Source organism: Phallusia mammillata, chromosome 4, assembly GCF_965637545.1.
Source record: "Phallusia mammillata chromosome 4, kaPhaMamm4.hap1.1, whole genome shotgun sequence".
In the NCBI taxonomy this organism is placed as follows: domain Eukaryota; kingdom Metazoa; phylum Chordata; class Ascidiacea; order Phlebobranchia; family Ascidiidae; genus Phallusia; species Phallusia mammillata.
Window position 1 is genome coordinate 29,492,604 of NC_137255.1, and position 15,409 is coordinate 29,508,012.

At 37.7% G+C, this 15,409-nt stretch overlaps 1 protein-coding gene across 1 annotated transcript in view; it reads left to right on the plus strand.

Annotated features, from left to right (window-relative positions):
• The window catches only part of LOC145222111 (CCR4-NOT transcription complex subunit 1-like), a 43,873-nt gene that overhangs the window by 27,238 nt on the left and 1,226 nt on the right, over positions 1-15,409 (plus strand). Inside the window, exons 31-51 of the mRNA XM_080088139.1 lie at positions 1,323-1,506; positions 2,070-2,264; positions 2,689-2,793; positions 3,358-3,510; positions 3,706-3,810; positions 4,062-4,169; positions 4,651-4,719; positions 5,275-5,442; positions 6,076-6,282; positions 6,857-7,026; positions 7,649-7,748; positions 8,115-8,246; positions 8,560-8,658; positions 9,489-9,641; positions 10,784-10,947; positions 11,469-11,586; positions 12,117-12,218; positions 12,687-12,860; positions 13,411-13,560; positions 14,092-14,272; positions 14,835-14,967. Coding sequence (XP_079944265.1) covers positions 1,323-1,506; positions 2,070-2,264; positions 2,689-2,793; positions 3,358-3,510; positions 3,706-3,810; positions 4,062-4,169; positions 4,651-4,719; positions 5,275-5,442; positions 6,076-6,282; positions 6,857-7,026; positions 7,649-7,748; positions 8,115-8,246; positions 8,560-8,658; positions 9,489-9,641; positions 10,784-10,947; positions 11,469-11,586; positions 12,117-12,218; positions 12,687-12,860; positions 13,411-13,560; positions 14,092-14,272; positions 14,835-14,967 — 2,970 coding nt within the window. The remainder of the gene's footprint in view (positions 1-1,322; positions 1,507-2,069; positions 2,265-2,688; positions 2,794-3,357; positions 3,511-3,705; positions 3,811-4,061; positions 4,170-4,650; positions 4,720-5,274; positions 5,443-6,075; positions 6,283-6,856; positions 7,027-7,648; positions 7,749-8,114; positions 8,247-8,559; positions 8,659-9,488; positions 9,642-10,783; positions 10,948-11,468; positions 11,587-12,116; positions 12,219-12,686; positions 12,861-13,410; positions 13,561-14,091; positions 14,273-14,834; positions 14,968-15,409) is intronic.

Below are 15,409 nucleotides of genomic sequence, written 5' to 3' on the forward strand. Positions count from 1 at the left end.
CAGTTTTGGCAAAGGTTTCACACCCATGACGTGATTTAAACCTAATAAGCGTGCTTCGGTTTCGTATATGTCAAGCAAAACTTTGTTAATCAAAATAAAGATGAAAAAATAAACTTGACATTTTTGCAAGATAAATGTTTTTTTAAATGCTCGTTGTCAGGTTGGCCGCCGCATGACCGCGGGTTACTTAAGGTCAACTAGTAGGTATCACTAACACAGTTCAGAACTTTCTTTCGTCATAACGTAGCGTTTTTTGCAATCGATTTAGGAATCAATACACAAGGCATGTATAAATTAGGTTAAACGGTGTTGTTGAACACCAAGGATTGCGTGCTATTGAAAACGGTGTCAAAAGGTGAAACAGTCCTTTGGCGTGTGCACCCTGAGAGGTTACTACAGGTCAATGATACTCGTTTTGCGAAACAAAGTTAAATGAAAAACAATTTGTTATGTATACACTTGTAGCAAATTGCTTTTTAATTTAAAGTGTCTGTAACACAACTGTTACAGCTTTCTAGAAAAAAAATGTGTTTGAAACCTGACCTTGGACCACAATATCTGGGTCAAAGCAAGAGAATCAATTGAAATTATTTTTTTTGTTCTAAGTTTTTGTAATTATATGACAATAATAGTGCAAAAAGAATACGAACAAAATTTTTTTATTGTTGGATTAATGCATTCTAAAAATTTGTCCTTAAAAAAACTAATAATCACCGCAACATTTGTTTACCGTAAATCCGCACAAACACGCGTGTGGGGACCCATTCGTTTTTGTTTACAAAAACAATCATATGTGTAGATCAAATGATGTGTATAGTAAATTGGTAAATATCGTATAGAATATATAAAATGGTAGTATATCAGAAAGCCACCATTCTAGTTATTCTTGCATTGAATGATTTTGTACCGATTTAGGACCGTATATCTCAATTATTTAGGTTTTTGTTAATTTATTATTTACGCTATTGAGAATATTTATTTAGCGACAAAATCCGAATTACACCATTACCCAAAGTAGTCTTTTTTCTGTTATTTTAATTTCGTCAACCCAAACCATTTACACCAGTGGTCGGCAACCGCCGGTCCGCGGCCCGGTACCGGTCCGCGAGGAGTTCGTTACCGGGCCGTATGATTTTTTAGGTTAAATGCTATAAAACATTTGCCCATGTATCTCGGGGATGATAAACTAATATAAAGAGTTTTTATTGCTAAATATTTGTAGTTTTTTTGAAGACCGGTCCGCGAATGTTAGTTTCAAAAACGGTCCGCAGTGCAAAAAAGGTTGCCGACCCCTGATTTACACAATGCTTTTGATTTTCCAGTTCCAGCTCACAGAATTTGATGGGTCTGGGGGCGTTCCCTCCAACATCAGCCCCGCCCCCTACCAGTCAGACCCAACCTGCCCCAATGATGCCGATGCCAGCTATGGCTCCGAGATTCTCGTTCCACGATATCAATGTTTATTCGGTTTCCACTCTTCAGTCGCATCTTACTATTAAAATGGAGGTGATTTTGAATACATAAGCTATTGCTGCCAGGCATAATATCAGTTTACAGAGCTCTTCTGGCAAATGTAATTTTATTCCGACGTTTCGACGTCCTATACAGGTCGCCTTTATCAGGGTAAATAACACTGAATGCTCGTAGTACAGTGCACGATAAACAAAGAAATAAAGAATAAATTTGCCATAAGAGTTCTATAAAAAAAGCAGTTGATGCTGAACATTCTTTTATCAAAACACAAGAAAAACCTTTTAAAGAACTTACATTTTACAAAAAATAAAAAATGTGGTAGTCGTTTTTGGAAACACAAATATTTGTACTGTTTTTAAACACATAATATTACATTTTTATTAAAAATATGTCATTTGCCTTTGAGCATTTGTTGTTCTGAAAACCCTAATATTTGTGATATTGTTTAACACAACTAAATTCATTGCTTGTTTCTGTAAAATACCTTTAAAATTAAAAAACAAACATTTCAAGTATTTACTGAATACCTTTTTACCAGTTGTTTTTGTTTAAGTCCAATATTTAAAAGGTTTTTTACAACACTATATTTTGTCCAGTTACCGTTAATGCAAGCCCAGCCTCACCTGAAGACTTGTGTCCGCACGGCTGTAGAGCGAGCAGTTCAGGAAATCACACAACCAGCAGTGGAGAGAGCCATTAAGATCGCGCTCACAACATGCGAACAAATTGTTAAGAAGGATTTTGCTCTAGACCCCGAAGAATACAGAATGCGAACTGCAGCTTATCATATGGTGAGGGTTGGAAATATGTGAGCGTGGGTTCGAATCCCACCGCAGGTTAAGTTTTTCTAGCCTGTGCCTTCTCGTATGGGAATGCTTGGTGATCGGCTGATTCAGTATGATGCCTTTAATGTGTTTGGTGTGGGTTCGAATCCCACCCCCGAGTAGAATTTTTTGTTTGGCCTATTTCTGTCTTGATTCTGTATGACGCCTTCAATGAGCCTGGCGTAATAAAGAATACGCAAGTGTATGTTTGTGTCTAACTATTAAAACTTACTAATATATGTACAATTTTTTTTTCTTAACAATAATAAAAGAAACAAAAACCATTTTGAATCCGCTTTTGTTGCTATTAAAAGACACAACAAATTTTTGTGTAATAGTTCAAAAAAAACTTGATCAAGATTTTTTTTCCAAATTCTTTTTCGCTTTTAAGGTTCGCAACCTCACAGCAGGGATGGCATTAATAACTTGCAGGGAACAAATATTACAAGGAATCAGCAATCATCTCAAACAAAACTTTATTCAACAACTTACAAGGGTGAGAAACATGTGGCTTGTGTATTGTAAAATGTAAAACCTTTTCTTTAAATCGCAATGTGCTTTTAAAATTTTACGAGTTTAATTTCAAAGTAACGACATTAAACCTGGGTTGAACCGGATTTGGTTAATCCGGATCTTCGCCTAATTCGGGCGAAATGTGTGGTTCAAACGGGTCCGGATTAACTAAGGTGTACTGTGTGTTTGAAGAACTTATATTTTTGGTCTTGTGTTTGATGCTTGGTTCTTTTAACATATGGCAATAAACCTTAGTTAATCCGGACCCGTTTGGACCAAAACTTTGTCCGGATTTGGCGAATATCCGGATTAACCGATGTCAATTAATTAAAGCCTTACCACATTACAAATCATTTGTAACTTACATGGAGTTTTGTCCAATTTAGGTGAAGATCCGGATTAACGGAATCCGGTTTAACCTAGGTTGACTTTAGTTGTAAATGTGGGCAAGTTTTCAGTTAAAGCCTTAACACATTACCAATGCCTTGTGCTTAAACTGAGAGTCTATCGCTTGTTGCACAAAGTTCAACCTCAAAACCCCATTTAGATGCAACAACCCGTTCCTGGGCCACAACAGAAGGAAATGATCGACCAAGCTGCCAATGTGATAGCAACTGATAATGTGGAGTTGGCTTGTTGCTTCGTGCAGAAGACAGCTGTGGAGAGAGCTATCAACGACATCGATAAGCGACTTGCCAATGTAAGTATTTTGTCTGGAATTTTGTACATTGCTCTTTAAAGTTTGTAAACTACATCCAATGTAATGTAGAAATACAAAATTTTCATTGCATTCCAAAGCACACGTTTTTATCTAATTCAGTCATATGCAAGTTCTGTACTGTTCTGTAAGTATTTTTTGTTATTGTATAACTTCAAAACCTTATCAATATATCAGGAATACGAGCTACGTAAGCACGCCCGACAGGAGGGACGCCGATATTGTGATCCCGTGGTTCTCACTTACCAAGCTGAACGTATGCCAGAACAGATCAGACTTAAGGTGGGAAAATTAAACTGGTCACCAAGTTGTATTTGTAACAGATTTAAACGCAAATTAGTTGTTGTTACTATACTGCAAAAGGTTTTGCACAGCAGAAGTGCTCCTATTTTCTCTACCACAGAAATTATACACATACAAGTGTTTTGAATTTTTTTATAAGTCCAGTTTGAAAACTGATAATTTCCATTACTATGCAAAAAAAAACTTTTACCTTCTAAATCTTGGAATAACATTTTTAAATATTTTCTCAGGTTGGGGGAGTCACCCAGCAGCAGACCGCAGTTTACGAGGAATTCGCTCGATGTATTCCGGGTTTTACAACAACACCACCATCAGGAATTCTCACTAAACCAATGCCGGTAGGTGGCAGCAGTAAGCCATTATCGACCGAAACGTTATCTTGCAAGTTTTATATACTATCAACATGACAAAACTTCTTTAACAACACAACAACACAGAAAAACGTTGCCTAAAGTTGGACATCTAGATCTTCTGTAGTAAATTAAACTTTTAAACTCTCTGTAACCCTATGTGGAATTAGATTAGTGTTTTTCAACCTTATTTTGATCGCATACCACCCGACAACATTCTCTAGTTAGATATATTCGTTTTGACTAGGACAGCTCTTCTAAAACCAGCAAGGTTTGTAATTTGAAAACTAGGTCCTAGACACGGGTTCTTAACGAAACAAGGTGTGATCGGTTGGGTCAGTTGAGTTCCTTTTTATGATGTGACTTGTTTAGGTACACCAGAAAGTTACTCGCATACCACCTGAAAAGCTAGTGGTACACGTGTATTAACGTGACAATTACATTTAAATCTACCTGTTTTCGGTTTCAGCCGTGGGCAGTTGATGAAATGACGCAAGTTTACGATCGTTGCGCCGCAGAAATGGAACAACACATGCAGGTGATTACCCTAATACGACACTCACCATAGAAATCATGCATAATTTTCTTTAGTTTGCAAAATGACGAATAATTAACTTAATATAACGCTTTACCTTTGAATATTTTTGAACGGCAGTTATGTAATGAAATGTGTTTCTGGTTACATAAGGTTCTACAGCGCAATTATCCGATAAAACGTTTTTGAACCTAAACTATTTCTTTGGACAAAATGGAACTTTGTGGCAAATAATTGATATGTGACAAATGAACATAAACACGGAACAGTCATAAAACGGTTGGAATAATACAGCTGAAAAAAAGTTCAAGGCTTAACCGGTTTGGAGGTTCGTTAACAGCTAAAACCTGTTTAAAACCAAAATATAATAGCGATTATTTTTGTTGTGACCACCACAAAAAGAAAAAGAGGGACAAAAACTTATGTGAGCTTACTCGATTTCCGGTTTAAACCGGTTTGGAGGTTCAGTAGGAGGCTAAAACCGACTTAACCCAGTTTAAAACTAGAATATTCCGGCGAACGCCCACCCAAAACCGGATTAATATTTTTACCCCGCAGATGATAGGGATTTCCCCTTCAAGCACACCTTTCCTTCAGTTGCAAAACTTACACGAAGCTCTTTCACTTGCTCGAAACTCTCGTGAGATCGTCACAGCTCTTGCTCTGCTCCAGAAAGCTGTTGAAGGATTATTGGATGCTCCAAGTCATGCTAACACTGATCAAGAGGTGAGTGGTTCAAATCTTGGCTTAATTTTGTTGTTGTTAGGATTTTCTGTTGAATTTTCAATACCTGCCTTCCTAACCTTTTCTATTGGCTTGAATTTCTTTATTGTTGTATTTTTTTAAAGAAAACATTTTTAAACAAGGAAAAATATCGCATATAACTTTTTCATTTCAATCTCACAACCTAAAGGGCTTAGATTTTTTTTAATAGCTTTCTCTAAAAACTGATACGTTTTTTTTTTCGGACATAAACAGAACTGGATTTAAAATAATACCTTTTTTCAGTGGTCACCAACCTTTATCGGCGAATTCCTCCCTTGACCATTAGGAAACATTTTCGGTTCTCTCCAATACACTACATAGTAGATACTAAACCATACAAAGATCATTTAAAATTAAGACTTTCATCAACTTCACAGGTTATATTCACAGAGCTGAAGTGTCTATTTACAAACCACATGCTAAAAATTAAAGTAAATTCCTCCCCCAAGTTTTAAAATACCTCCCCGGTTGGAAACCACTACATTGGATAAAACAATCTTTTACTAATTAAACTTAATTAAATTAAAGGTTCTTTTGAATAAAAAACATTCGGTAATAAACATTACAGTTTATCCGATTTTTTTCTTCTGCCAGGCGTTGGCGAGATACAGAGACTGCCACATTCTAGCGTTGAAAGCCTTGCAGGATCAGATGGCATATGGAACACAGTGGACCAATAAGCAAGTCACACAATGTCTCACAAACCACAGAGACGAATACAAGTATAATGTAGAGGCTGTCGAATTGTTGATCCGATCACATCTTGTCAACATGCAACAGTACGACCAACATCTTGCACAGGTGGGTGGAAAGCAATAGATCATGGGTTCGATTCCCGACGGTGATGGGAAGGTTAATATTTGAATTTATCACGGGCTAGACTTTTTTCTTTGGCCTTTCCGGGCTTGATTGGGTGTAACGCCTTTAAAAAGGTTTCGTGGGTTCGAATCCCACCACAGGCCAGGTTTTTTAAGCCTGTGCCTTACCATATGTGGGAATACTTGGTGACCAGCTGATTCGGTATAACGCCTTTAAACGCTTCAGGGCTGATCCCAGTTACGAATTTATGTTTATCTTAACTGATACTGGTTAATCTGGCGATCTCCTACTACGAATCTGACATGTGCCGCATTCAAGGCAGGCAACGGTACCTGTGATTCAACTTTCGACGGGTTCACCACCGAGCCTGCGTAGCTCATTTGGTAGAGCGCGAGTCATGCAAAGATTCCTGTCGTGGGTTTGAATCCCACCGCAGGCTAGATTTATATAGTTTATTATTGGGTGTGCCGTGATCGCTGGTCTGCATAAAACGCTTAAGGACTGACCCCAGTATGAATTTATGTTAATCCTAGCAGCTAAATGATTTTCTATTCAGGCGATGGAGGGTGGCCTTAACTACATGGCTGTGGTGTTTGCGATGAGACTCGTTCGTTTGTTTCTCGTCGATGAGAAGCAGGGTTCTCCTGTTACTGAGACCGACCTCTTCAACACGATTGAGACTCTGCATAAGATCAGCAACATATCAAGAGGAGCGGCACATGAGGGGTGAGATTGGCTTCAAAAGAAATATATTGTTTGTACCCATGGGCAGCCACAAAGAATATACATGTGTCAGAATAGTGTTATTGAACACTACGGATCTTTGTATAAGTTTAATGGTGAAGATAACCGTCCAAAATAGACGTAAAAAGCGACATGCTTTATTTTTCAAACACTGATGATGGCATGAGCATTTGCCATAACGTTTAAAAAATAAAGCATGACGCTTTTTAAGTGTTATTAAGTTTATATAAAGTAGTTAGGTTCAGTTATTGCTCCTTTTTGACATTAGGAGGGAGAAATAGTTTTGTGGGTTGTAAGGTATGTCAAACCAGTTTTTTTAACGGTTCTTTACTGGTGTTCAACAGGGCGTCCACTTTTTAACGTTGCAAAACTCTGGACAAGTATTTTGCCATGCATTTAATGTCACAAAATGATGTCTCGAAGAAATATATTTCAAGTTAAACTGCTTTTTGCGTACTCTTACTTTACCAAAAACAAATGGTTGATTATATTCTTTCAACTTTTGTTGGCCCTAAAACGTGTTTAAAATCACTGTTTTAATGAACATTAAGTCAAAAATGGCACTGAATTAGAATATGTTTAGCATCTTGTTTGTTTCATGCAGATTGACCCAACTAATGGAAATGGTTCGATCAAATTACGACACAATGTTGGATAAAGCACCTGGTGGTCCAACTCATATGATGCATTCAGGCATTTCACAGGTGAAATATTAATGTTGTTGAATTTGTGTGTTTGTAGGTAACTGATGTAAATATTGAAAGAACTAATGACATATTTCTAGAATATAGGTTTTAAACTAGGCTAAGTTAGGTAAACGTACTTAGGAGTAAATATGTGGAAGCATATATTTTAATATTGCTGGATAAATAAAGAATAATTTTTGTGGACAAGTAAATTCAGACGCATCCGGTTAATCGCATAACATCACCAATTTCGCCAAGCCTTTTTTGCTCGTGCGCCCCAATAGCAGAACCTTCATGTTAGAAAGTTTGAATTTAATGAAAAGATTTTATTGCGGAATTCTCGACAATTGCTGTTGTCCTAATTTCATTTCTATTTATTTTCAGGCTCGCGAATTCGACGACCCACCAGGTTTGCACGAGAAAACCGAATATTTGTTGCGAGAATGGGTGAATATCTATCACAGCCCTACTTCGGGAAGGGACTCCACCCGGGGTTTCTCTGCTTTCGTGCAACAGGTGAGGTTCGGGTTTGCACTGGTGTGTTGTAGATGAACAGAAATAAAAGTTGGGTTCTTTCGTGGATGCGTTCAAAATTCTAATTAAAATAAACTAAACTGAAATTAAAACACTGCAAGTATTTGTGAACGCAATCGTTTGGCTTCACCACTGAGCCTGTGGAGCGCGAGTCCTGGAAATACTCCTGTCGTGGGTTTGAATCCCACCGCAGGTTGGATTTTTCTATGGGATATAGCTTGGTAACCGACTTGATTCGGTATGAGGTCGTTAATAGGCCTGAAGCACATTTCTCAAAATTTTTCACTGTTACCAGATGCACCAACAAGGTATACTGAGAACTGATGACCTCATCACAAGATTTTTCCGTCTCTGCACTGAGATGTGCGTTGACCTCACCTACAGATTACTACAGGTCAGTACCGACAACGGGGTTACAATCGGTCACAGTCACCATTAAACGCTACGGTGTACTGCACGAAGCTCGTTGAGAAACCCGGTTTAGACGTACAAAGTCATGCTAATAACTGGCGCTATATTGGACTGCTTAAAGCTCGTTAAAAACAATTTAGTCGTAACAAAATCGTGCGTATGTAACAAGCGCTGTGGTTATTGCGAAGCTGGTTAGAAAGCTTGCTTTAACGTTCAAAGTAATGCATGTAACAAGCGCTATGGTTGACTACACGAAGCCTGTTAGGAAACCCGCTTTAAAGTACAAAGTAATGCATGTAACCATGGCTATGGTTGTTGCAGTTCGATAGGAAAATAATTTAAAATGGTTGACTCTCTAGTTACAAGTTGTCACTGTATTGGACACCAATAAAGTGCTTAGGATCTCTTATATGATGCAATAAGGGGTCGTGCAAATTATGACGTTAAAATAGTGGTCGCGAGCTAAAAAGTTTGAAATACCTGTTATTTGACTTATTGAGATTTCGGTTACTTGCATACCAAAACAGTTAAACCCAGTTAATCGCATAATCCGTTCAGTTTCATCCCATAAGAATAGTAAATCAAAGTCGTAGGCGTTATGCGAGAAATCGTCTGGTTTAATCTAGTAACCGTTTTGCCTTGTTTCTTTTCTTGCATTTAACTGGACGTTTTTCTCAACATATAGCCATGGATGTGATTTACGATCCCTATGCAAATAATCGGATTTGTTTCTTCTGCTTTCACTTAACAGCTGGCAGTTTAGGTATGCGATTAACCGGATTTTGCGGGTGTAAACATTTTTATTCTTGGCAGGAATCGAACGTCAGTCCGTCCCTGCTTAACCCCACACTGGTTCGTGCAAAGTGCTTTCACACACTTGATGCTTTCGTGAGACTGATCACGCTGCTTGTGAAACATTCGGGAGATGCTGTGAATTCTGTCACCAAAATTAATCTGCTCAATAAGGTACCACAACAAATTAGTACGCAGGTTTTGGTTAAGATAAATGTGATAGTTAAATGTGTTTATACAAATTTGAAATAAATGAACTAAGCAGAAATTTCGTTCTACAAAGTTATGTGAATTTTTTTCATCCAAAATTTATGAATCATCCAAAATTTATGAAGTAAATAAATATTAATTTGTAAACATTTTGTACAAATAATTTCCTGCCATAGCTATTTGTTGACACAATCAAAATGTAAAAGCCATGAAAACAGTGTACTGTAAAAGTGTAAAAAAAACAAGTAAAATATTGTATGTCATGATGTGGTAACGCACTCACGAAAAAGTTTACGGACTTATAAAAATTTTCACAGGCTCACGAAACCTTTTTACTGACTCACGACACCTTTCATGAACTCACGACACCTTTCACGAACTCACGACACCTTTCACGAACTCGTGATTTTTTTCGAACTCACGAAACCTTTCATAAACTCATGAATTTTTTTCGATATCACGACACCTTTCATGAACTCACGACACCTTTCACGAACTCACGACACCTTTCACGAACTCGTGATTTTTTTCGAACTCACGAAACCTTTCATAAACTCATGAATTTTTTTCGATATCACGAAACCTTTCATGAACTCGTGAAAACTTCACGGTTTCAGAGTTTGAATAACACTGAACTACAGTTAATGATGTTAAACAATAAAAAACAGTGTGAAATTGAAAACAAAGACTTATTTATATTTTAGTCAATACAATCATGGTTTTGCACCACTTTTATTAAATCCTAGCAACCTTTAAACCAGGGGTGGGCAACCTTTGTCGCTGTGGGGCCAAATACAATTGCGATAATTAGATCGCGGGCCGCACCTTTATATAACACAAAATGATTTTACTTCGTTGCATATTAAAAATGCCTTGCTACAAGTAAAATTCGCATTTGATTCTAGCCACATATTGTCAGGTCGCAGAAAAAAAGCACAGGCGCACTAATCTGCTCAAAAATATATAATAATTGGACTTGTTTGTCAGTACATTTGAAGTCAAAGTGTCCTTGCGGGCCGCACAACCTTTAATCAAGGGCCGCATTTGGCCCGCGGGCCGCAGGTTGCACACCCCTGCTTTCTAAACCATTACTTTCCCACACACAGGTGCTCGGTATAGTGGTTGGCGTTCTACTTCAAGATCACGACACACGACAGACAGAATATCATCAGATGCCATATCATAGAATCTTCATCATGTTGTTTTACGAACTGAACGCTCCTGAACATGTTTTGGAATCGATCAACTTCCAAACACTGACAGCTTTCACGTGAGATATTTGTGGCTGTTCGCTGCTTTTTGTAGTTGTTCGCTGCTTTTTGTAGTTGTTCGTTGGTGGACAATCTACTAACGTGTATATACAATAAACCTCGGTCAATCCGTACCCTTTGAACCAAAAATTGTCCGAATTAGGCGAAGATCTGAATTAACCTATGTCGATTGTTTAAAGTCTTACCACATTACAAATCATTTGTACCTCAAGTTTGGTGTGAATTAGACGTAGATCCGGATTGAACTAGGCGAAGATTCGGATCGAAACATAACCCGTTGTAAATAATGTAAAGTTAAAAAATATTTGTTTTTTGGATGTCAAAAGCCACCAGTAAAATTACAAAGGCCTCCAGAAGGGTCGCAACCAACAGGTTGAAAACAACTGGTCTATGTTGTCAGTATCTCGTATCACCAGCTGCACTGATAAACACTGTGTACTGTCTCCATCAGTTTACAAGCATATGTTTTGTGTAATAGCTCTTACATTTCCCGTAACGCGTCAAATTCTTTTACTTGCAGTAACACTTACCACATCTTGCGACCCAGTAAAGCACCGGGATTTGCATTTGCCTGGCTCGAAGTGGTTTCATACAGAGCCTTCATATCCAGGATGCTGCTACATACTCCACAACAGAAGGTAAATAACTCACTTAATTGTGGTAAATCACAGTACACCAGACCTATTAAAGGCGTTATACCGAATCAGCTGTCTCCCAAGCATTCCCATATGGCTAGGCATAGGCTAGAAAAGAGTGGGATTCGAACCCACGACAGGAGTCTTTCTGGGCTCGCGCTCTACCAACTTTGTTGTGGTCAATGTAGCTTGAAAACAAGAAATTGACCTACTGTTACGTCACAACGTAGCGTTTGTTCGGTTTTAGAACGTGGTGAATATTGTAGTGATTAAATAGCAATACCTCTGCGACAAAATATATACAAATTTTTACCCTTACGGACATCATCAGTCTATCGGTAAAGTACAGACTATTTATGTGATTTTGAAATTTAACATCATGTTAAAGTGCGGGGTTTTTCAACACCTTTTTTGCTTTTGGCTGCATAATGTGAGTAAAAAAATAGTTATTTTGCGTTTCACCAACCTAAAAGTTTATGCAACTGCTGGGTTGTCTACTTTAAGTGTTTGTTCTGATGTAAGTTTATTTCCAGGGCTGGCCGATGTACGCTCAGCTTCTGATCGACCTCTTCAAGTTTCTTGCTCCGTTTCTACGCAACGTTGAGCTCACAAAGTCAATTCAGATACTTTATCGGGTGAGTCAGTGTGAAAATAAGGAGAGCTACCAACACAAGTACTCACAGTACAAAAGTTTGCCGAATATCGATAGGTGACACAAAGAGCACTGGCGAGTCTTTAAAAGCAAAAAAAAAAACACGCTGAAATGGTATGTGCAACTCCAATTGGCATAAGAACTTAAACGGAAAATTTCTTTGAAAAGCATCGAGCCAATAATTCATAGGCTTCAGACAGCGCACACTGTTTCAAACTATAAGGTCTCATCAGTGCAGCTGGTGACAATAGATAAGCCGTATTGGCCAGTGTAGCCATCTAACGGCACTCCAGTTTGTTGGGAGTAACAGGCTAAAAATACATGCCTCACCTATTCTTTACAACTTATTATAGATAAATTATTATTTGGAACAAAAAGAAATAGTTGAAACTCTATATTTCTTGATCTATACCTTGCTCCGGTTTCGAACCACCAACCTTTGTACTTCCAGGGCACACTTCGACTTTTGCTCGTCTTGCTGCACGACTTCCCCGAATTTCTTTGTGACTATCACTATGGCTTCTGTGACGTGATACCGGCCAATTGTATCCAGCTTCGAAACTTGATTTTGAGCGCTTTCCCGCGAAATATGAGGCTGCCTGATCCGTTTACGCCAAATTTAAAGGTTTGTCACTTGAAAAGTCTATTTTATATTCAAGATTATGTCAACCCACGTACATTTTACGAATGAAAGCTACGGGCTTCAATACAATGTTAAAGAACTGGAAACTAAAATGTTGACTCACATTTTTACGTTTGTTAAACTTTGCAAACACAAAAGCCAAAACTTACGAAATAAATCTGTAATAATCATATAGTAGCGATTAAAAAACGTTTTTTTAACATTTGTTGAGTTATGTTAAGTTTCTAGAGCTCTTCTAGCAAATGTATTTTTATGATGACGTTTCGACTTCCTATACAGGTCGTCTTCATCAGGGTAAATAGCATTGAATGCGACTAGTACAGTGCACGATAAACAAAGAGTAAAAACACGGCGCGATAACGAATGATTGGGCCTTTAATCTTTGAGCAAGTGCCTGTAGCACGCTGAAAGCATCACGTCTGTTTTGATGTTCATTGTAGTTCCCCTCTGGTGAATATTCCATGATTCGATTATTTTTGTTTGTCATTTTTAATCAACAAACACATATTGACCCAACATTTTCACCCCCCAGGTCGACATGTTGCAAGAAATCAACGTCGCACCGCGGATTCTCACCAACTTCGTAGCTGTCATGTCTCAACCCTTCCAACAGGATTTGGATAGTTACCTGAAAACTCGAGCCCCTGTCACTTTTCTGTCAGATCTAAGATCGAACCTTCAGGTAAATATGGTGGAATTATATAATACATGTGTCTGGTTGTGTTGCTTGTATTTCATTTGTCTGATTAAAACATCCTTAAAGATTTTATTCTATTAACATTTGTAAATCAATGTAAAAATTGAAATATTAAGAAATGAAAAATATCTTAATCTTTTTACAAAAAAGTTACATATTTTTTAACACCTTGTTTTGTTAATCTTGCGAAAACTCGTTTTGTGACGTCATGGTAATGTCGATTCCTCTTTGAATCCTTAGTGATGACATAGCATCGTTATGACGTAAACATGACGTCAAATTTTTTTACCAAAAACAAATTTTAAGCAAAAATATCGAATAAATATGACACAAATAACATTTGTCTGTGACGTCACCCACGAAATGTAATGACGTAACAATACATGTATTGTGTGTTATAGAAAATACCGAACAATCGTTTCGTCCATCAGGATTCATATTTAACAAATTTGTCGTTAAACTGATGTAATGCTGAACAAAATACTGGTTGTTTTTTCAAGAACTTGTTTGTTTTAGGTGAGCAACGAGACTGGTCTGACGTACAATGTACCGTTGATTAACTCAGTGGTAATGTACGTTGGAACGCAAGCCATCAGCTACATCCATAATAAGGGTGGCACTCCATCTATGGCGACTATCACACATTCATCTCACATGGATATATTCCAAAACCTAGCTGTTGATCTCGACACTGAAGGTCAGTTGGTCAATTAATGTTCTCCTTAATTGTTTCATGTGTTGCCTTCAAGTGCCATTTCTTTGCTTTTGCTTTCATTATCTCAGTGGTTCCCAACCTTTTTTCGGCGAATTTTACGCTTTTAAAACGCTCTTATTCCTGCCCGATGGATTACATACTAGATAATAAACCACACAAAGATTACTTAAAAATAGGCCTTTTATCAACTTCACAGGTTATAGTTTATAAAGTGTATATTTTAAGTAAATTCCTCCCCTCAAGTTTTAAAATTCCTCCCCGGTTGAGAACCACATACACGCGGTGTTTATAAAGATCCCTATCAGTTGCCTACGGGAACGGTTTAAGTTGATCTGACAAACTTAATATACTGCCTTTCTGCATTTTCCTTGTAAAATTTGACATTGCTTGACGATTTTGCTAAATACTAAACAGCCCAACGTTAGATTTCTGCAATGAGAATGTAATTTTGCAACGAAGAATAAACATCAATATTTACACAGCAACCGGTGGGGTTCGAACCCTCGACGCAGAATCTTCACTCACATTTGTATTTACTTTCCAGGTCGCTACTTGTTCTTGAACGCGATTGCGAACCAGCTCCGATACCCGAACAGCCACACTCACTACTTCAGCTGCACTCTGCTCTATTTGTTCGCTGAAGCCAACCAGGAATCCATACAGGAGCAGATTACCAGGTATGGTGTTATCGAAACTTTAACATATTATGGAATATGACAACATGTCACTGCACATGTCAGCTTCGTAGTAGGGGATCGCCAGATTGACCAGTATCAATTAAATTGTATAAATTCACAAAACAAAATTGATACTGAAGACATAATGTCGAATCAGCATCTCATTGTACCAAAGCAATCCCGTTTTTTTTTTCACTAAAAGATTTTTTTCCCCACCTAATGTTTCTGACGTAAAACAAAACTGGCCAAACTGATTTGCGCAAGATTATTGGTATACTGCTCCTCAAAATATTCTATTTTATAACTTATACATATAGTGCGAAAAAGTATGCCGACTTCTAATTTTATTGTGAGATGTTTTAACTTTGAAACTGATCCATATAATGCAAAAATTTGTCCAACCCCTTGTATTTAACGCCTCTAGCTTAAAACAAAACTCGAC